General features: G+C 41.7%; 1 protein-coding gene across 10 annotated transcripts in view; it reads left to right on the top strand.

The window, feature by feature from the left end:
* The window catches only part of LOC137358726 (sodium channel protein type 8 subunit alpha-like), a 238,476-nt gene that overhangs the window by 80,248 nt on the left and 135,270 nt on the right, over window positions 1-22,958 (top strand). For 8 of the 10 annotated variants that reach the window (XM_068024971.1, XM_068024984.1, XM_068024972.1 and 5 more), the window contains 2 exons: window positions 2,481-2,572; window positions 16,113-16,340. The exons of 1 other annotated variant lie outside the window; for it this stretch is intronic. In XM_068024971.1, the coding sequence (XP_067881072.1) occupies window positions 2,481-2,572; window positions 16,113-16,340 (320 nt within the window). The remainder of the gene's footprint in view (window positions 1-2,480; window positions 2,573-16,112; window positions 16,341-22,958) is intronic. One more of the 10 variants, XM_068024979.1, reaches the window with a different exon arrangement.

Here is a 22,958-nt window from a genome sequence, read left to right as displayed (position 1 = left end):
GCTGGCTTCCCTCTGCTGTTCAGGTTGGGTGCAGTCCCAGCAGTGGCCACCACTCCCAGTGGCGCCTCTGGGACTGAGTGCTGCTGGCCCACTGATTGGCAGGCAGCTCTTGGAGGTGGGACTTCCTGTCTCAGAGGGGAAGAAGTCCCACCCGAGGTCAATTAAAGGCCTGGGCCACCCAAAATCGTAACGTGGCTTCTGGGCCCGGCAGAGGCGGGCTCGCCCCCGACTTTCTGGCCAGTGGGTGGGGCCTCCAGCCCAATGTAAAATTCCGGCCTCTGTCCCCTGGTTCTAGACCCACCAGCCAGGGGAAACAGCCTATCTATATCCACCCTGTCACACCCTGTAAGAAGTTTGTACGTTTCACTGAGATCACCTCCATTTTTCAAAACTCTATTGGATACAGGTGCAGTTTCCTCAATCTCTCCTCATAAAACAATCCTGCCATCCCAGGGATATTTAATTACTTTTCATTTTCAGTTATTCACATAATTACACAAGTTTTGAAAACTGCTGTATAGGGCAGAGGCTTAAGATACCAATGAAAATGTAGTTCACCTAAACTTCAGATTTTCTAAATGTAAATATGCAGGAAGTTAAAATTAACTTAATTAGTAAGTGTGGTTGAGGCCCGATTTTTACTCTGTGTATAAGAGTTAAAATCAGGTCCTTTATGTAAAACAATTTTTGCTTTCCAGCCTTGGTATTTGAATTTGCCATCGGAATAAATAGCAAGAAGTGTGGCCAAGTATATCACTAGATCTGCCATCTTCATAGCCAAACTGGAGGTAGCTGACAGACATGGTATAGATAGGAGGCTGATGTTGAATTTGTTATCGAGAACTGTTGAGTTTACACGGATGGACCTATTAAATTACTGGACCTCTATGAGGAACTACCCAAACCAGCAAATAAGGACAATGTGCTTAATATCATTGGCCTTAACTTTCGAAAGAACTTTAAAGTCCTGCATAACAGACATGCAGCTAAAGTGAAAGTTCATGAGATCAATGACAACAGGAAGCAGACGGTAGTTATCAATATTGTTAGCTAGCAGTGGTTGCAGTGACCATTGGGGACTTCCAGGAATTGATTTTTGCAGTCTCAGCTTTGATTCATTTGATGAGTGAATTGTAAGTAGAATGTGCATGGTTGTGGATAATACTAAAACATGTGGGAAAGCAAGGTGCTCTGTGAAGAAAGAGATTTACAGAAATTGAGTAACTGAAGATATAAATTAGTGTCATTTAATACAGCAGAATTCAGTGTTAATACATATCTGTGCTAAAATAGTAAACCTATTTATATAATCAAGAGAATATTATTCAAGATGGTGAAGCAGGAGAACTTGTACATAATACTTGAACAAACGTTGATATCATTGTCATATTGGGTGCCAGCAATTGGGGATGTTTGGATAAATCACATCAGCTGCGTAAGGCTTTGATGAGACCACGTTCAATGTAGTGCATTAAGTTTTGATCACCTCTAGGCTAGAAATTATTGTTGCCATATTCCCAGATATGGCATTCCTCTGTCTGCTATTTAAAGCGTTAGTCTGCTATTGCCATTATTAATTTCTTGCTCTATGCAGAGAAAATACACACAGAAATTGGAAATGATACAAAGATGAAGAACAAGGACGCTACATGGACTTACTTAAGTGTTCTAGAACCTGGATTCTTTCTCATTGGGGGAGAAAGGAAGACATTAGTTAAGTACTTAGAATCATGGATGCAAACAATTTTTGTATAAAATCCTCAGAAAAATTTATAAGCTAAGAAAATCAGACACGCTATTGGTATAAAAGCTTGACACTGTGACAGGAAGAACATTACTGGATCTATCCAGGTCCAGAACACTAGTCGAATGATGGACTGCAATGATGATGCTAAAGAGGGAATCTAGGAGTTCCATCAAGTTGTGGCATGTGAAGACAAGCCTACAAACGATACCACTGTGGGGAAAATATGGGTTCAAAACTGTTTCTTTGTGGAAAAAGGATTGAAATTTTCATAAGATAAACGAAGGATGAAAAAGCAGATTTCCTCAAAAGTGACTCATATTTGCAGGTTGTTATTTAAAAAAAAAAGTGATGGATGGGTCAGTGGTCTGTCACTGGCCAGTGGATTCACCAAATCAGAATGAACAAAGCATGCACATAAAAGACAATTTTTAATATTAAAAAAAATGATTTGAGAAACGTTGATTTGACTGGTGCAAAATGTTACCATGGTCCTCAAAGGGTTAAACTATAACCACAAATAACTGTGATTTAATTCTGCAGGTATGTAACAGAATTTGTAAACCTAGGCAATGTTTCAGCTCTTCGCACTTTCAGAGTATTGAGAGCTTTGAAAACTATTTCTGTAATTCCAGGTAAGAAGTCTATGATCGGTGTTAGGTGTTGAGTAGGCCCCGTGTACCTCTAGTTGTTTTGTGTCTTGTCATTGTGTTGTGTGTGACCTCCCTTATTGCAGATATGTGACAGAGTTTGTGGACCTTGGCAATGTCTCAGCGTTGAGAACGTTCAGAGTTCTCCGAGCTTTGAAAACTATCTCAGTCATTCCAGGTGAGAGCCAGTTTAAACACTAAGGCTGACTTTTCCCTTATGGTGCAAAACTCTTTTAACACATTTATATTGCATGATAAACTCATCTGTTCACTTGCTTCATGCTACATTGAGTTAAAATGTTATCATTTTGACCAATGTTTTGAATTCAATCTCTCGGTAGATATTGTTTGATTTCACTGGAGATATGCATGAATGAGTAATTAAGGGTTAAAAAAAAAACACAGATTTTCATCATTTCTAAAAAAAAAAATGGCTGTGTGGTGCTACATTTGGTTTCAGCACCTTAAGCTAAGACTGGGAAAAATCAGCTAGGGCTCACCTCTCCAGATCACTATCCAGTGAGCCCCTACCCTTGCTGGACAGGTGAGGTTAGAATTTGGCTTGGCAGTGTGTCTCCTCAGCTGCATAGCATGCTGACACTTACTGTATGGGTTTACATATAAAAAATAGTCAGTTGGGCATGGTGCCACAGCGTGCTTGGTGCCCATAGGAACTGTACCCCCAGATTGATTCAATGCCTTCAGGGAGCAGAGGGGAGGAAATTGGGAAAAGCACAGCTGCTTTAAATAAAGATTAGCTAATAAAAAGAAACTGCTATCTGAATGTAAGTATTCCCATTTTCTTTGTTCCCTTGTTTCATAAGATCAGAACATAAGAAATAGGAGCAGGAGTAGGCCATTCAGCCCTTCGAGCCCGTTCCGCCATTCAGTGAGATCATGGGTCATGGACTCTGGTGAAGGGATGGGCAGCTGACCTTGGGCATCTCCTTCACAGCTACTTTCAGTGGTGTGCTGGATCATTCACTATCAGGTGTGCTGAAATATGCTGTAAGGTGAAAACCCTGCAGTGGCTGTTTTTTTTCTCATTCAAATGGTACGCCCGCTTCTTCACCCTGTTCTGTGTTGTCAAAGAGAGGGTGAGAAGTTACTAAATGAGTATAGTCGGAAGGTCATCTGAGGATGGGATTCCAGCCCAAATCTCTGTCTGTAGCACTAACATATTTGTACCCACTAAGCTTAGAAAATTATAATACTTGTATTGTTTCTCATTCTCTGCATAAAAAAGTAAAATATTTTGCATCTATGTAATATGACCAGAGATGGCAGTTGGATTAGGATCCCACTGGAATAAGCAGACTTAAATTGCTACTGAAGATTAAAAGATTGCTTGTGAAGACAGACTTTTCCTTGGACTTTCTCCAATGCTAGTCCTGATAGCTCCTTCTCAATATTACACTAACTATCATTAACTAATATATTCCTGTGATGCCAAATATGATAAATTCCCAAATATATCACTGACCAGTCTTGTGCATGAAATAGTTATCATTCTTATTTTCTTGTCAAACTACATTCACCTGCATGGCAGATGAAGATTTGCAGTATGAAAGTTTTTGTATGCCCATTCATTCTCATTTTAAACATGCTAAGATGGCTTGAAGTTACTTTGACTTTTGCCTGCATTGTTGACAAAAAAAAAGTACGTTTTTTCATGAGAATTAGTATTTGACATTTTCATTTAATATATTCTTGATTCAGCCTTGGCGTTTAAAAGATATGCATGAGATGTTAATGTAACCTGCTTGTGTTGTTCCCTATGAAGTCATACATTTACTCCCTTATATGATGCTTCAAGGGTTCTTTGCACTTTATAGAATTCTATTCTACCTCTGCCACACTTGGATTTTATTTTCTGTATTTAACAAAAAAGAATAACCATTGAGATCTAACCATGTAGAAAATTATCACTCTTTGTGTATTATTTTTATATTGAGCTTTTATGAGAGAAGTATTGCCCTTTATCTGATGATGGGTGCACTATTGAGAAGCCCTCACAGAATGAAAGGCTGTTAGGATCTTGGTGTAAAAAAGGTTTCTTTTAAAATTTATGACAATTGAACCAGCACAACTCTATATTGATGGAAACTATGTAACATTTTTAGCCTTTAATGCTACTATAATCTTTTTAAATTTACTACACAAAGTCTGTTTTATTTCTTTGAATATTAAAACTTCTGCAGAATATTTCAAAAATCTCAAATTGTAAGCATTCCTGTCAAACATTTTAATTAGGACATCCCAACATCACCTTTTCAACTCTTTGCAAGTTGAGAGTTGTGATCATAAGTTGAATTGAAGCAGGGAGTGATAAGAATCATTTGAGATGCGTGACGCATTTTTTATGTGGCACTCAGAAATGTCCCATAAACATTAAATGAGATGAACGACCAACTAATCCATTTTTTGTTGATAATGTTAGTTGAGGGAGAAATGCTATCAAGAATATCAAGAGAACTCCCAACTCTTTGGAAGGTTGTTAAAGATCTCAGGCATAAATTGAATAAGCAAATGGGGCTTTGGTTTAGTGCCTTACCTGAAAGACGATACCTTCAACAAGGCAGTGCTGCCTTAGTGCACACTGAAGTATCAGCCTAGCTTATGTGCTCGAGTCTCTAGAGTGCGGCTTCAATCCACGATCATCTGACTCTGAAGTGAGAATGCTCCCAACTGAGCCAAGCAGACACTGATGTGCCCCTCATAAGTTTAAAGGAGGTTAACTTAATTATTCTTACTTTTAGTATTTTAATGTCCACTACAGCGACACTTGAGAGTTCTAGTTTCATCATGTTGTACTCTTCACAAAAGTTATACAGTGGCGTGTTTTTATTTTCCAATAAAGGTTAGGTGAGTATGTCTCAAAATGTACCAGTGGTAAACATGTAGGGACAATAAGAAGGAAGTGCAAGAGATAATGGAATATACAGTACACTTGAAAAGGTGGAGCAAGCAGCAGGTAGGGGTTGCCAAGATGGAGCTTCCCTCTGGCAAAGGAGAACAAAGGTTAATTGGTGTAAAAGAGATGATGGATTGACTTTGGAGAAGAAGACAAGTTCAAATGATCGGCTGAGAACCTACAAGAAATTCTGAACATGCCTGAACTACAAAAATATCAATGCTTCTGAAAAACAATGACAATGTGAAGTAAAAATGGAGCCATTTGAATGTAAAACAAAGAAGTTGTTATCGAAAAGCTGAAGATTAGAAAGGCATTGGGAGCTGATGAGAGAACAGGAAAAATGTTCAAGAATGGTAGAACTATAATGCAAAAGAGACGGTGCATCAATGCACTATCAGACTGTAGGGTGACTTTACTATGAGTCTCACAAAGGTATCTCATATTGAGCTACCAAGTAGGACTAGTAAGGCTATAGACAACAGAATGGACCTTGCCTCCAACATAACATCAGAAGTGGGGATGTTCGCTGATGATTGCACAGCATTCAATACAATTCAAAACTCCTCAGATACTGAAGCAGTCCGTGGTTGCATGCAGTAAGACCTGGACAACATTCAATCTTGGGCTTCTAAGTGGCAAGTAACAGTCACGCCACAGAAGTGCCAGGCAATGACCATCTCCAGCAAGAGAGAATTTAACCATCTCCCCTTGACATTTAACAGGATTACCATCGCTGAATCCTCCAACATCAACATCCTGGAGCTCACCGTTGACCAGAAACTTAAATGGACCAGCCATATAAATATTGTGGCTACAAGAGCAGGTCAGAGGCTGGGAATTCTGCGGCGAGTAACTCATCTCCTGTCTCCCCAAACCCTGTCCACCATCTACAAGGTACAAATCAGGAGTGTGATGGAATACTCTCCACTTGCCTGGATGAGCGCAGCTCCAACAACACTCGAGCAGCTCAACACAATCCAGGACAAAGCAGTCTGCTTGATCAGCACCCCATCCACCACCTTCAACATTCATTCCCTCTACCACTGGCGCACAGTGGCAACAGTGTGTACCATCTCCAAATCCACTGCAGCAACCCGCCAAGGCTCCTTCGCCAACAGCTTCCAAACCCACAACCTCTACTACCAAGAAGAACAAGGGCAGTAGTCGCATGGGAACACAAGCACCTGCTAGTTCCCCTCCAGGTCACACACCAACCTGACATGGAAGCTGTTCCTTCACTGTCGCTGGGCCAAAATCCTGGAACTCCCTCCCTAACAGCACTATGAGTGTACCTACATCACATGGACTGCAGCGGTTCAAGAAGGTGGCTTACCACCACCTTCTCAAGGGCAATTAGGGATGGGCAATAAATGCTGGCCTAGCCAGTGACGCTCATGTCCCAAGAAATTTTTTTTTTTTTTTTTTTTTAAAGTGTTCGATTTTGAAACAGGTAATCATTTATATCTTTGTCTTTTTTCAATAGTATAATGCCAGCTTTTTCAAGGGCTTGTGCAATGGCACATTTGCAACTTACAAGGAACAAGAGAAATTTTGAGGAACATTGATTAAATAGAGAAAGATAGGAAAGGTTGTGACTAGCGATTTTGCAGGCTGGAAGTGAGGAGGTGGTCACATATCAGTTGACATGCCTTTTTATATCCTGTTTAGGAATGCAAGAGAGTTGTTAGAGGTACCTTCTCAGATATAGGAGCAACGTTTAAATCTTGGATGAACTTGAGACAGAATTCAGTTGTTGAGCAGGGAAATGTTTGGTATGAAAAAGAAAACGGAGATTGGAAGCAGTTTTAGCAATGGAGATATTAGGGAGTTCCATCTGAAATTAGAAGGGGTAATGAGACCACAAATGTAAAATTATACTGCCCCATTTGTGTTATGAAGTGATACTTCCTCAGAGCAATTCAGAAATGGCAATATAACTCCAGAGTTGGGTCCTGACCAGACTGTGATAGGTCATGGTGTGAAACTCCCTGAAGGATGCAATCTCTTCTTGCTTGGATTTGACATGGAGCATAACTTAAGTGGTTTGTCAAATCTGATTTTTAAAAAAAAATCTTAAGGACCCAGTCCCCTTGGCCGCTTTATAAGCTAATGGCTGGGAGCAGAGGTCTTCACATGCATAACATAACATGTCTGCAAATCTCTTCTGTCAACATAAAAATTTAACTGGCAGCTGGATAGCATTATTAAGAAGGTACTACCTTGCTAGAAGCTTTAGCCACCAGTATCAAAGTATTGCTATCGTATAAATACAGTGCCACTCTATGTCCTGCATCATTGGGTCATACACACAGATTGGCTTTAGCATCTGTTGCTGGTTCAATTGTTTCCACAATGTAATGTCTATGAGATGGTTAATTGAGGTTAAATGAATAAATGAGGCTTGAATATTTCATTTGTACTTGGAACAAATTGGCAAATCAAATCCTCCAAACCAGATTGTAAAATAATGATTGATTCATAACTGCTTCAATTGTTCTAATTCTCAATTTCGCTCTTGAGGGAGGCCAGAAGCTTCTCCTTTTCTCTAATGTCTTATGGTGTCTGCATCTCTTTACTAGCAACATCCAGTGTTGTTTCATTTAACCTATCCAAGTTTTAAATATACAGGAGTCGTATGTGGCAGAGGAAGATAGATATTATTTTGCAACACAGAAGAGTTTCTATGGGTTTATTAATATTTTGCTGTTGCTTCTGCTTCCAATTATGTCCCTTTACTTAAGTTGATACAAAGAAATAATTGAAGCGTTTTGGTGAAATTTTTTGCACATATCTTTAAAGGCGCGCCTTCAGTTAGGTACAGGCCACAAGTCCTCGCCGCTATAGTGTACTTGAATAATGCGACTCAGTCTGTCACTGTAAGTGCTGGAGGGACACTGATTTCGTTTCCTCAATGTGCTGCTTAGAACCTTCACTTATGCAGTTGCCGAGTTCAAAGTGAGCTCTGCATTTCTGCTCAAAGGGTAGAAGTTACAGTTGATATTGTACAAAAGCTACATGTGCTTGTCCCAGATTATCCTCTCAACAGTTCTAGCACAGGTCTTAAATCTGTTCATTTAACCTGAGCTAATTGAGCATTCGTGCAATAACAAAGCCAAGTGCAATTGTGATCCTCAAATCTTTTCCCTCCTAAATACTGAAAATTAGTTCAGTGCCAGTAAAAACAGACTAAACATAAAATGTTCATTCCGGTGTGCTTTTATGCTTGTCATACTTATTTTTCAGGGATCTCTTATCCGATTTAACTCATTCACCAGCATGAGGTTTATATTTTGCTTTGAGCAAATGATGCCGCAGATGGCATTACTTGAGCTTTTAATGCGTACTATTGTCTTTAAGGCTGCTTTTTTTTTTAGCCCTGAATGTAATGATTGAGCTGGTTGTACTGCAGATCTTTGCCACCGAAAAACATACTAAGCATGGAAATGGTTCTAATGTGCAAGGCAGGCTCCAGCCATAGTCTGACATATTAACTCATCTGTGCTGCTGTTGAGGGTTGATGTACCACAGTCAAACCTAACGTTCTCTGGATTTAATACATGCAACTGAACTGAAATTTTAGCAAAATTATAAAATTATCAGCAATTCAAAATGAGCTTCACAACAGGTAGGACTATGTATCACATTCAGAACGCTTTTGAGTTCTAAGCAACTATCTGCTGAAAGCATTAATAGCGATGCAACCCAGTTGCCTAGTAAATAAATTCACAGACCAGAAAGTCCTAGCACAATTGCCAGTTTCTGATAAGTTAGCTGATTTCAATTGGCTTCAGTGCCCCTGGACTATCAGCCAGGGTGCTCACAGCTCAGTGGCTCCTAATGGAAATGTGTGTGGCCATCAGGCGAGGGTAGAATTGGGCTTTGCTGAGATTGGTCTATGGTCCAAGAGCCTGCTCCTATTCCCTGTTCAGGCTCACTTATGAAGAATGACCACTTTGGTGAGGTACTAGAGAACTGCCTTCATAAGAATAGAGGGATTTTTTTTAAATAGTGGGAAAAGTCCAGTTTTGTTATGTTTTTACTGTGGGTGACATCAAAGCTGAGCCTGACCCTGTACTTGGCTGGTGTTCATACACATAAAGGGGGACAGCATACAGAATTTGGACTTATAGGAACAATGATTATCATAGTTGTGATAAAATAAAGACCAATGCAATGGAGAGTATGAGTTTTCAGATGAGAGTGAGAGAGCCTATCAAACTGTTAGTGAATCATTACGGCAGAGAAGGAAACCATTTGGCCCATAGAATCCATGCTAGGTTAGCATGTCATGACAATGTAATAATGGCAAAAGGTTGTATCATTCCTCCAAATGTCTTGCCCACATTACACTGGAAAAATTCTATCTACATTTTGATTCTGAAAAGTCAGTAAATGGTTGCAATTCCAAACTCTGCTCATTATTGTCCATTCAGTGTGAAACATGAGGATCACTTGACTTGAACATTGAACAACGTGGGTGAATTAAAATGAGCCTGAGATCGCATAACCAATTATTTCAGTTCAGCTTCCATATTTTAAATAGGATGCCAATCATTTATTGTACCAACCAACTTGAAAGTATATTAACTTTTGATGCATTATAATATATGGATTTTAATTATTCATTTGAGTTTTGAATCATTATTTGGTGTGCAAACAGGTACTTTGGGACAAGTAGGCTGTAGTATAGGAAGGATATTGCAGCTACGTAGATTAGATTTTTAATACGTAATAGGGAATCGGAGTGGTCTCAATGAAGTTTGGGTTATATCTAACAATGGATGACTTCTACCTAATAAGATGTGTCGTTTAACATTTTCTAGATTAATTCTTTGCTCCTTATAATGAGAAATGTTAGTGCAGGGGAATGGAACACTTTTGACTTCAGTTACTCTGTTAGTATTGTTATGATCAGGTGAGGAGGGATCAAAGGGCTCTCTCCTTGTTCCACTCTTTGTTTGACCACAACAGGGTTATTTTTTTTAAGTGAATGGGCTTGCCAATTCAGTGAGTGTTTAATTATTTACGTGCTATGATCATAAAAGAACCAATTGGACAGGTTTTCTTATGTTTAACAAAGAAAGAGGTTAACTTTAATGTACTTAAACCGATCCAAGTAAAATAATAAAGTGACTCCTGACATCGCAGTGGCCTGCCGACGTCATCAGAGCGCTCCAAGCTGCGCACATGTCTCCTGCTCTCAGTGAGATGCTGCGCATGCACAGCCTACGTCTTGTCGGGACTAATTGGCACATGTCAGGGAAAACATCATCAGCTACTCGCTCCCCTCGCCCACTGCCCCCCCACTCATCTACTCTCTCCCGCCCCAGTGGCTGCTCTACCCCCTCGGCCATTTGCTCCAGGCCTTGACACTTTCTCCCCCTCCCCCCTCCTCCTCACCAGGCACTTCTCCCCCCGCCCCCCCACCAGCCGCTCACTCCAGACCTTGCCACTGCTCCCCCCACTCCCCTCAGCCGATTGTTCCCCGCTCCTCGCTTCCAGCCCCCCTCCTGCCACCCCACTCTCCAGCCACTCGATCCTCGCTTCCACCTCCCAGCCACTCGCTGTAGGCCGCGCCACTTCCCTCCTCTCGGCCACTCGCTCCTACGTCGTCCGGTCACGTCTCACGGCCTGCCTTGCTTCTGTGGGTGGCACGCGGAGAACAATCGAACGTGGGAGCGGGAGGCCGAGAGGAGGGAAGTGGTGGGGCCTGGAGCTAGTGTCTGGGTGGTGGGGGGGGACAGGGGGAGGCAGGGAGTGAGCAGCTGGAGAGCAGGGTGGTGGTGGAGGTGGGGGGGAGGCGGGAAACCAGGAGCGGGGAACAATCGGCCGAGCAGAGGGGAAGGGGGCAGCAGTGCTGAGGTCTGGAGTGAGCGGCTGAGGGAGGGGGGGACACGGTGAGGCTGTAGCGAGTGTGAATGTGTAGATTGGGAGATTGTGGAATGAAGGCGGGGGGAGCGGAATGAGTCAGAAATTCAAACTTATTTCCGCCATAAACTTCAGTGTAAACGTTGACTTTATCATCCCATAGACAGTTGCTTTACATTCCAAATTTCAATGGCAGTATCATACCAGAGATCTTTTGTCTTTGTCAAAAAGAATCAAAACAGTTGAGCAGGAGACATCCAAGAAATGATACAAATAAAGCAATGGCAGGAAGGAGCAGGGGACTGTTGGGGGTGGGATGCAGGCGGCAATGGCAACCTTTGAGGTGATTTTCGGGTTGAAGTTGTTTTTCTGTGATAAATTGAGCAGCGCCATCTTTAATCCTGGAAGCTGCCTGAATGCTGCAGACAGTGATGTTTCAGTGGAAGAGGCTGCATTTGCAAATGTGCTAGTACTGCGCCACCTAGTGGTTGTATTGTCAGCAAACATTGCCGATAATAAACTATGCTGCAACTTTCACAGACACATATACGCGAGGTATACACACACACACACACACACACACACCCTACAGGAACAGGCCATTCGGCCCTCCAAGCCTGGGCCGATCTTGATGCCTGCCTAAACTAACACCTTCTGCACTTCCGGGGCCCATATCCCTCTATTCCCTTCCTATTCATATATTTGTCAAGATGTCTCTGAAACGTCGCTATCGTATCTGTTTCCACCACCTCCCCTGGCAGCAAGTTCCAGGCACTCACCACCCTCTGTGTAAAAAAACTTGTCTCGCACATCCCCTCTAAACTTTGCCCCTCGCACCTTAAACCTATGTCCCCTAGTAACTGACTCTTCCACCCTGGGAAAAAGCTTCTGACTATCCACTCTGTCCATGCCATTCATAACTTTGTAAACCTCTATCACGTCACTCCTCCACCTCCGTCGTTCCAGTGAAAACAATCCGGGTTTTTCCAACCTCTCCTTATAGCTAATGCCCTCCAGACCAGGCAACATCCTGGTAAACCTCTTCAGTACCCTCTCCAAAGCCTCCACGTCCTTCTGGTAGTGTGGCGACCAGAATTGCACGCAATATTCTAAGTGTGGCCTAACTAAGGTTCTGCACAGCTGCAACATGATTTGCCAATTCCTATACTCTGTGCCCCGACCGATGAAGGCAAGCATGCCGCATGCCTTCTTGACTACCTTATCCACCTGCGTTGCCACTTTCAGTGACCTGTGCACCTGTACGCCCAGATCTCTCTGCCTGTCAATACTCCTAAGGGTTCTGCCATTTACTGTATACCTCCCACCTGCATTAGACCCTCCAAAATGCATTACCTCACATTTATCCAGATTAAACTCCATCTGCCATTTCTCCGCCCAAGTCTCCAACCGATCTATATCCTGCTGTATCCTCTGACAATCCTCATCGTTATCCGCAACTCCACCAACCTTTGTGTCGTCCGCAAACTTACTAATCAGACCAGCTACATTTTCCTCCAAATCATTTATATAAATACAAACAGCAAAGGTCCCAGCACTGATCCCTGCGGAACACCACTAGTCACAGCCCTCCATTCAGAAAAACACCCATCCACTGTTACCCTCTGTCTTCTGTGACTGAGCCAGTTCTGTATCCATCTTGCCAGCTCACCTCTGATCCCGTGTGACTTCACCTTTTGCACCAGTCTGCCATGCGGGACCTTGTCAAAGGCTTTACTGAAGTCCATGTAGACAACATCCACCACCCTTCCCTCATCAATCATCTTCGTCACTTCCTCAAAAAACTCAATCAAATTAGTAAGACACGACCTCCCCTTCACAAAACCATGCTGTCTCTCGCTAATAAGTTTGTTTGTTTCCAAATGGGAGTAAATCCTGTCCCGAAGAATCCTCTCTAATAGTTTCCCTACCACTGACATAAGGCTCACCGGCCTATAATTTCCTGGATTATCCTTACCACCCTTCTTAAACAAAGGAACAACATTGGCTATTCTCCAGTCCTCTGGGACCTCACCTGTAGCCAATGAGGATGCAAAGATTTCTGTCAAGGCCCCAGCAATTTCTTCCCTTGCCTCCCTCAGTATTCTAGGATAGATCCCATCAGGCCCTGGGAACTTATCTACCTTAATGCTTTGCAAGACACCCAACACCACCTCCTTTTTGATAATGAGATGACTGAGACTAACTGCACTCCCTAGGCTCTAGGCTATCTAGGCTCATCATCCACCAAGTCCTTCTCCTTGGTGAATACGGATGCAAAGTACTCATTTAGCACCTCACCCATTTCCTCTGGCTCCACGCATAGATTCCCATCTCTGTCCTTGAGTGGGCCAACCCTTTCCCTGGTTACCCTCTTGCTCTTTATATATGTATAAAAAGCCTTGGGATTCTCCTTATTCCTGTTTGCCAATGACTTTTCATGGCCCCTTTTAGCCCTCCTAACTCCTTGCTTAAGTTCCTTCCTACTGTCTTTATATTCCTCAAGTGCTTCATCTGTTCCTAGCCTTCCAACCCTTCCAAATGCTTCCTTTTTCTTTTTGACTGGGCTCACAATATCCCGTGTTATCCAAGCTTCCCGAAACTTGCCAAACTTGTCTTTCTTCCTCACAGGAACATGCTGGTCCTGGATTCTAATCAGCTGATGTTTGAAAGACTCCCACATGTCAGATGTTGATTTACCCTCAAACAGCCGCCCCCAATCTAAATTCTTCAGTTCCTGCCTAATATTGTTATAATTGGCCTTCCCCCAATTTAGCACCTTCACCCGAGGACTACTCTTATCCTTATCCACAAGTACCTTAAAACTTATGGAATTATGGTCACTGCTCCCGAAATGCTCCCCCACTGAAACTTCGACCGCCTGGCCGGGCTCATTCCCCAATACCAGGTCCAGAATGGCCCCATCCCTCGTTGGACTATCTACGTATTGTTTCAAGAAGCCCTCCTGGATGCTCCTCACAAATTCTGCCCCATCCAAGCCCCTAGCACTAAGTGAGTCCCAGTCAATATTGGGGAAGTTAAAATCACCCACCACTACAACCCTGTTACCTTTACATCTTTCCAAAATCTGTCTACATATCTGCTCCTCTACCTCCCGCTGGCTGTTGGGAGGCCTGTAGTAAACCCCCAACATTGTGACTGCACCCTTCCTATTCCTGAGCTCCACCCATATTGCCTCGCTGCCTGACCTCTCTGAGGTGTCCTCCCGCAGTAAAGCTGTGATATTCTCCTTAACCAGTAATGCAACTCCCCCACCCCTTTTACATCTCCGTCTATCCCGCCTGAAGCTTCTAAAGCCTGGAACATTTAGCTGCCAATCCTGCCCTTCCCTCAACCAAGTCTCTGTAATAGCGACAACATCATAGTTCCAAGTACTAATCCAAGCTCTAAGTTCATCTGCCTTACCTGTTATACTTCTTGCATTGAAACAAATGCACTTCAGACCACCGGTCCCACTGTGCTCAGCAACATCTCCCTGCCCCCCCCCCCCCACACACACACACACACACACACACACACACACACACAAACAAATGGGTTACAGAGTGGGGAAGGATAGATTGGTTGGATTAGAGTCTGGAGCAATAAAAAGGGGTATACAGTCTGTGGAATTTGGTGACTCGGTTGGCTTCCAGCTGAACTCGGTGGTTCTGAGGCATCCGGCTTGTAGATGTGGCCAGCAGGTTTGATGGTCCTCCTGGAAACAACCATGTGGATGAGTTTCTTCACGGGGTCTCTGTCTGCCGCAGTGATGGGCTTTGGTGGTTACAACCAGTAGGCAAGGTTTGAAACTTACCAGGTGGACTGGAGAGTAAGAGAGAGAGAGAGGTGGGGGCGGGGGGGGTGCGGGGGGAGGCACCCCACTTGGGTCTGTTCTGATCAGTGTCCAGTTGCTTGTCTGCTGCAGAGAGAAAAAACCCAGCTTAAAACACACAGATCGTGGGCCTGTCACATGATGGCTCAGTGTGTATTTCCTCTTGCAACTTAATTATTTCATGTCTAGGAATTCCCTTCTCTCAATCAGGGTGCCACTGTTCAAGTGATTGCCTTTGAATGGTTCATCTCCACCAGGTTAATGTCCCACGTGTTTGCCTTTAAATATCTTGTTTATGGGAACTGGCCAGGTGATTTATTCCAAACTTCCCAAGTTATTGTTCTGGAGTGGACTGGCCTGACAATTCAACTCCCTTTCAACGCATTGGACTGTAGGGGATCTTGATACAAATTTCGGTGGCCATTTTAGCTGCTAGTAGTCACCTTTTTAAAATATTTTAATTCAGATTTCCAGCCGATAAATTTAAAAAAATCATCATTTGACATAGCATGTGTTCATGACAATATCGAGCCGTCCCAGGCCAAATGTACCATAATTAGATCCAAAATAAAGCTATTTCTACTCTGCTTCAACACCGTACTTCAGCCCACAATCTCCAAACAGTACCCATACACCACCAGTGTGGTGTTTTCCCCCATTTCCGAGACCAGACATCTTATGGTTTCTTCGCCATGTGAAATTAGGGGCAAAATTGTGCTGTGGATTCACACGCCTAAAGAATTTGTGTTGATTGTGTCCAAATCCATTCCATATAGGACACCGAATCCCAAGCTTACTTAATTAACAAGTCATATTTTTCCTGCCATTATCTATTAATGTTGGTGCAACTGTGCCAGTTAAGTATTAACTGAAAATAACCAGTTGTTCGTGACCATTAAAAATTGTCTCCACCATAAACTTTTTCAACAACTTTTTTAGTTTTATGAGCTCAAGCATTGTTATTAAATCCGTTGACATGGTTTGCACTTAACACTGCTTGCTTTTTGCATGAATTATTTGTGGAATGCTCCTGTTCTTTTTGTGAGTGTGAGATTAGCATTCATTTAGAGTACGGCTATAATTGTATACTTCTTTCTACAGGCCTGAAGACCATTGTGGGTGCTCTAATCCAGTCTGTAAAGAAACTTTCCGATGTAATGATTTTGACTGTATTTTGCCTGAGTGTCTTTGCCCTTATTGGACTCCAGTTGTTTATGGGCAACCTAAGGCAAAAATGTGTCATTTGGCCACCCAATCCATCATATTTAAATGCCACAGATGAAAATGGAACAAGGATTTTTGACTTTTATGACTACATTATGAATGACAGTAAGCATTTTATGTTTTTAATACATATCTCTGATTTATCTGCAAGATAGCAATGTTTTCATATTCTGAGGTGGTTTTATGGCACAAATTATTGTTTCCTCTGTTCCTCTGGGAATTATTGATAGTGCAATGAAATGATTGGTTGGTATGCCTCAAAATGATTCGGCTGAGATTTGTGCCTGACATTCCTCACATTTGAGTGTGCTTAATTTTAGGTGGTTCTGCAAGATCAGGCAAATGTTTAGAAATGAGAAAAGGCCATCAGGACCAACAAGATTGCCCTTTTTAATGGTAGCATAGTGGTAATGTTACTGGGCTGGTAATCCAGAGGCCCAGACTGGGAGACTTGAGTTTAATTCCCACCACAGCAGCTGGGGGAATTTAAATTCAATAAATCTGGAATAAAATGCTAGTTTTATTAATGATTATCATGGAACTACCAGATTGTCATGAAAACCATCTGGTTCACCAATGTCCTTCAGGGGAGGAAATTTGCTGTCCTTACCCGGTCTGGCCTATATGTGACTCCAGACCCACAGCAACGTGGTTGACTCTTAACTGCCCTCTGAAATGGCCTAGCAAGCCACTCAGTTGGAGGTGGCTCACCAGCACCTGCTCAAGGGCAATTAGGGATGGGTAATAAATGCTGTCCTTGCCACTGATGCTCACATCCAAAGAATTAATTAAAAATAATCTTTTCACCAGATTCTTCAACCTCTTCACTTTCCAGAAACAAATCAAATTGTTTCTTGAGCCCGTTTTTTTCTCTCTGCTTCAATGACCCTTCCTGGTAATGTATTATCCAACTCTACTGTCCTTTGATTTTAAAATCTTTGCCCAAATTCCCTTCTTCTTCCTAATTTGTGTCACCATGTATTTGAATCCTACACAACAGTGAACAATTTGACTGGATTGATTTTTGTCAATATTTGAAATTACACTGTGTGCATATTAGTACATTAAAGTGTTTGTGTGAAATTCCTTCGTTCAGTGAGAGATATGAACCTGCTGTGTTCATCCAGCCACTCGAGAGGGAACTAGGAATAATCTGTTGAATTAGGGAGCAGACAAAACACTTGTAACATCCAAAAGACTTTTCTTGAAAGCAAATAATTTTTTTCATAAAAAACAAACATGTCATTTTGCCTATTAAGGAGGTTTAAGAAAATTAATTCGTGATTTGTGAATAATTTAGGAGCGATTAAGGATGATTTCAGAATGTAGGAATATGATCAACTCCTGGTGCGTAGGCTTTGCTTAGCTGCAGAGCTCTTTATGTCTGAAATGAGTCACTAACCATAGGTTCAGTGTATCCTGGGTATAAGTATCCATCTAAATAACAATGCAGTTCTGCTCGGTGTATGGATTGCCTTATGTGCACCGATTCAATTTATATAATGACCATAATTCTACTCCTTCATGGTAGGAGAAATGATTGTAACAGTTGGATTGTGCCATGATTTGTTTTAATAATGCCAATCCTACATGAAACAGAGTTTTGCTTTTGCACTATTGGGAAGAGAACAACTACAAGGTGTATTTTACATGTTGTTTGATGTAGACTATGATTTGGCTAAGAAAGCCCCAACTGATCTTTATGCTTCCCAGCAAGATACCACTTATGAATGAGACACAAATGATACTGTAATTGAAAATCGGGAAATGGCAAACTTGCTAAATTCTTAGTTTGCATAAAGCTTCACAGTAGACAAAGAAGATAAAGTACCAGAAATAAGAGGAAAACTAAAGATAAATTTGCTAGATTTAGTATCAGTAAGCAAAATGGTAATAGGGAAAATAATGAGACTGAAGATTGACAAAGCTCCAGGACCTGATGGTTTCAACCCCAGGTTATTAAAAGAAGTCAGTGAGGAAATTGCAGATGCCTTCGTCATGATCTTCCAAAATACCCTTGATTGAGGAGTTGTCCACTCAGATTGGAAAATTGCCGTTGTCACTCCATTATTTAAGATGGATGGGAAAGAGAGACCAGGAAATTATAGACCTATTAATTTAATATCTGATGGGGGAAGTTGCTAGAATCTGTCACCCAGCCCAGAGTGACTGTGCACTTGGCAAAATATTAACTGATGAGAGAGAACCAGCATGCATCACTGCATTTTTTGCAGAGGTCACTAATGTGGCGTGTTACAAGAGTGTTTCTACTTTTTGTAAAATCTGTTTTTAAGGACTTATAGTTGAATTATGGACATTGATTCCTCTGGAAGCTTAAAGAGATGCTGGACTTTGTGTTTTTTTTAAAAGAGGTCACCAGAAGGTTCCCTGGACTTGGCTTGTAAACAAGCCCTTACTGGACGGCACCTGTTCTCAGATAAAATACCAGCAGGGAGCTTGTTGTTTTGACTTGAGAAGATTTATAGAGGTCAGGAGGCTTGACTTCTGGAATGTTTTTGGTTTCACTTTTAATTGTTAAAAAAACACAATTGGTTTTTGCCTGCCAAGAAAAACCCAGCTCATCTCTTTCTCTCCCTTTGAAAGAAATCCTGCATATCCAGTGTGTCAGTCTCCCCTTGCCTCCTGTATTTGAAGAAACCCTGCGTATCGAATGTGTGGGAACTGAAACCCCTGTTGCCGCATTTATGCTATAAGGCCTATCTGAAGCCTCGGTGGCTGCATTTCTTGGAAAGCCTACCCAAACTGATCTTCAGCATCGCCTGGAAAGAACTGTTCGAAGAAGATCCCAGTGACAGCAGTCTCTATGCATTTGGGATGCCAAACCAAAACAAAGGACATCTTTCTATATCTTTTTTTCTTTCAAGAATGAGCAAGTATTCAGCCTAAGTGTTTTTTTTGTGTCTGTTTTTTATAACGGGGCTCTACACCAAAATCCCTTTTGATTTTCCAGTTAACCTGTGTGCTGTGTGTGTTGTGTGTCTGGTGTGTGCGTGCGTGTCTTATACTTCAATCCGTGTGTTTATGCATCATTACTGGTTAAGACTTATTTATAATAAATTGATAATTCTTTTGTTTATTAAAGAAACCTGGTTGGTGTGTTTTATTCTGGGATAAAAATATGATTGACCATATCGGTAAGTGGGAAAAAAATTAAATGTATTTTGTGACCCGTGGAGAAGTGGAGCTAGAAAAGACAGTGCACTCCTCCCACCTCAGTCATAACAGGTGGATAAGGCAGTATCGATTCATCTTATTTTATATGAACTTCCAGAAGACATTCAATAAGGTTCCACGCAAGAGACTGTTAGAAAAGAGGAAAGCGCTTGGAATTGGAGGCATGGCTAGGGAATTGTGTTGGAGTTAGGAGGCAGAGGGTAGGGATAATGGGTATGTTCTCAAATTGGCAGGATATGACTCCTGGTGTGCACAAGGATCTGTACTAGGGCCTCAGCTTTTCACTATTCCTTAATGACATAGATCTCCAACAGCACTGTGGGTGTACCTACACCACATGGACTGCAGCGGTTCAAGAAGGCAGCTCACCATTACCTTTTCAAGGGCACTTGGGTATGGGCAATAAATGCTGGCTTGGCCAGTGACGCCCACATCCCATGTACAAATATATTAAAAAATGAAGAAATAGAGAGCCTATATCCAAGTTTGCTGATGACACTAAGTTAGATGAGAGCAGAAAGTTGCAAAGGGACATTCATAGATTAAGTGAGTGGGCAAAACTGTGACAGATGGAGTTCAATGTGAGGAAGTGTGCAGTCTATTCAATCATTTTGAAATCTCATCATTTTCCCTATTGCCACTTGGGACCTAAGAAAGATCAAAGTATTTTCCAAATGGTGAAAAGCTAAGAACTGTGGAGGAGCTGCGAGATTTAGGGGTCCATGTACATTAATCACAAAAAAAGGACAGACACAAAAATAATTTAAATAGCTAATGGGGGCTGAAATACAAAGAGGTGGAAGTTATGCTACAGTTGTATAGAGTCATTATGGCACAGAAGGAGGCCATCTGGCCCATCGTGTCCATGCCAGATAAAGAGGTCAGTCTAGGCCCCATCTGGAGTACTGTATTAATTTCTGGGTACCACACCTCAGCAAGATTATGTTGGCTTTGAAGGGGCTGCAGCACAGATTCACCAAAATGATACTGGAGCTAAAAGGGTTAAATTATGAGGACAGGCTGAGAATAGGCTTGTATTCCCTTGTGTACAGAAAATTAAGGGGTGATCTAATTGAGGGGTTTAAGATGATTAAAGGATTTGATAGGGTCTATAGAGAGAATCTATTTCCTCTGGTGGGAGAGTCCAGAACAAGGGGGCAGAACCTTAAAATTAGAGCTAGGCCATTCAGGGCTGATGTCAGGAAGCACTTCTTCAAACAAATGGTAGTGAAAATCTAGAACTCTCTCCCCCAAAAAGCTGTGGACTTGGGTCAATTGAAATTTTCAAAATTAAAATTGATAAATTTTTGTTAGGTAAAGGTGTTGAGTGATATGGATCAAAGATGGGTAAATGGAGTGAAAATACAGATCAGCTATGATCTAATTGAATGGTGGAACAGGCTTGAGGGTATAGCCTTTCAATCAATCCTATTTTGGCAAGCTGCACAACAGTGAATATGTAGAAGCTTTTTGCACACATTTATGTTGATAAGTAGCAAAACATAATTTTGCTGATGCAGGCCCTGAAATCAACCCTGAAATGTTCATTGAAAATCTTTCATGGTTGAGCCCTGGAGAAAGAGTCCACTTTCAATAAGCCTTTAGAACTGGACACTTCATCTAATCAAATATTATGTATGAGGAAACAAAATCACTTCTGATTCTGCCAGTCAAGCGTCAATAGATCTTTACAGAAATATCTGATACATGGTGGCCCAGGTGCTTATAAAAATATAGTCAGCCAAAACAGCACAATGTGCTGCAAGTTACTGAAACAGAACCTACTGTATGAAGCTCTGAAAATACTGATACAGACTTACCATGTCAGAACAACACGCCATTAATTTGATGATCAGCAATAGTATATTTTCAAGTTGTAAAAGACGTTTAAATTCATTGCTGATCCAAGTGTCCACAGAATATTAGTGACATGTACAGTTCCTACTCTATGGTGGCTGGTTCTGAATCTTGAGTGAAACTTCACCATGTGTAGATCCAGTCAGTGCTGGCAAGTAAGCAATTACATTGGATGTGTTTATCAGAAAGGGAAAACCCCATTGTCAGCTTGGCCTAGGTACAGCTCAAGCCCTACAAGTCCGTCTACCATCAACACTGCAGCATCAATATATCAACATCAGAGGATGTTTTTTCCAGTGAATTCCTTAACATGTTCCACAGTATAGGCAAGCTAAAGGGTGTGACGATCAAACTGCATATTGACAACTATTATTCGTGTTGCTCAGTGTCATCGTAAGATGTCATTTGATGTATGGAAGAAAGTTAAGAAGAGCCTGAATGAGTTGGAGGACAGTAGAATGGAATAACTGAAAATGTGGATCTTGGCTCTTACTTCTAGTAATAATCTGAAAGCCCAAGAATCCTAATAATGTACACCTTGTGTTGATAGGTGAGGATGGATCATTAGTTTTCTCAAAGCTGGACTTGAAATCTGAGCATCACTCGGTAAAACTGGAAGAAGAGACAGTCTGTCTTACAATATTTGCAACATGCATTGGTCTGAAGCAGTGCAAAAAAAGCTAACTTTTTAAATTTAATTTAATTTAAAATAATTTAATCATCTTGCTGGAAGACTGTACTGAGTGCTGCAGATCATTAACCTTTAAGTCTTCGACTTGAACCAATGTAGAGTTCTTGCCATCTAATCCAATGGAGGCAATCACTGCCTCAGCTTCTCTAACTCATTGCAGCCAAGCTGGGAGATGGTGGTGGAAGCAGGTACGATAGCGACGTTTAAGAGGCATCTTGACAAATACATGAATAGGATGGGAATAGAGGGATACGGTCCCCGGAAGTGCAGAAGGTTTTAGTTTAGGCAGGCATCTAAATCGGCGCAGACTTGGAGGGCTGAATGGCCTGTTCCTGTGCTGTACTGTTCTTTGTTCTTTGTTCAGATATATTTTCAGTAGCAGAGATATATCAATGTGCCATCCAACAAAGTATTGAAGAAAGTCCGGGCATCTTGAATGTCGGTGATGATAGTCTGATATGTGCACTGAAGCAAGCAGAACATGATGCACGCTTTCACAGCATTCTTCACAGGCTACAAGAAAATGATCTGATGCACACAGGAAAACTGTGAATTTGATAACGAGCATCTAGCATATTTTGGTCTAATCTTTGATAATGAGGGAACGTCACCAAACCCCCAAGAAGGTAAATGCAATTCACAAGGCCACAGTTCCAAGTCATGCATCAGAAGTCCACTTTCTTTTAGGTATGTTTACTTAATTTTACTCCTAGTTTGACTACAATTATACCTACTGTTGTAGGAACTAACAACTAAAGGTGGCATCTTCAAATGGGAAAACGAGCCTGATTATAACCTACTTCAGATCAAGCAATCACGATCTAGTTATACAATAGCGCCAGTGGAGATCTAGGCTGATGTCAGTTTGGTGGGCTCAGCAGCTACCTTATATCAAAAAAACTCTTGCTGCAGCTAAACCCAACATCTATCCAATCATTCACTGAATTCTACAGAGTAATGGTACAGCCAGCTTGAGTGGG

The sequence above is a fragment of the Heterodontus francisci genome, chromosome X, assembly GCF_036365525.1.
Source record: "Heterodontus francisci isolate sHetFra1 chromosome X, sHetFra1.hap1, whole genome shotgun sequence".
NCBI lineage: Eukaryota > Metazoa > Chordata > Chondrichthyes > Heterodontiformes > Heterodontidae > Heterodontus > Heterodontus francisci.
This window is presented reverse-complemented; position numbering and strand designations above follow the sequence as displayed.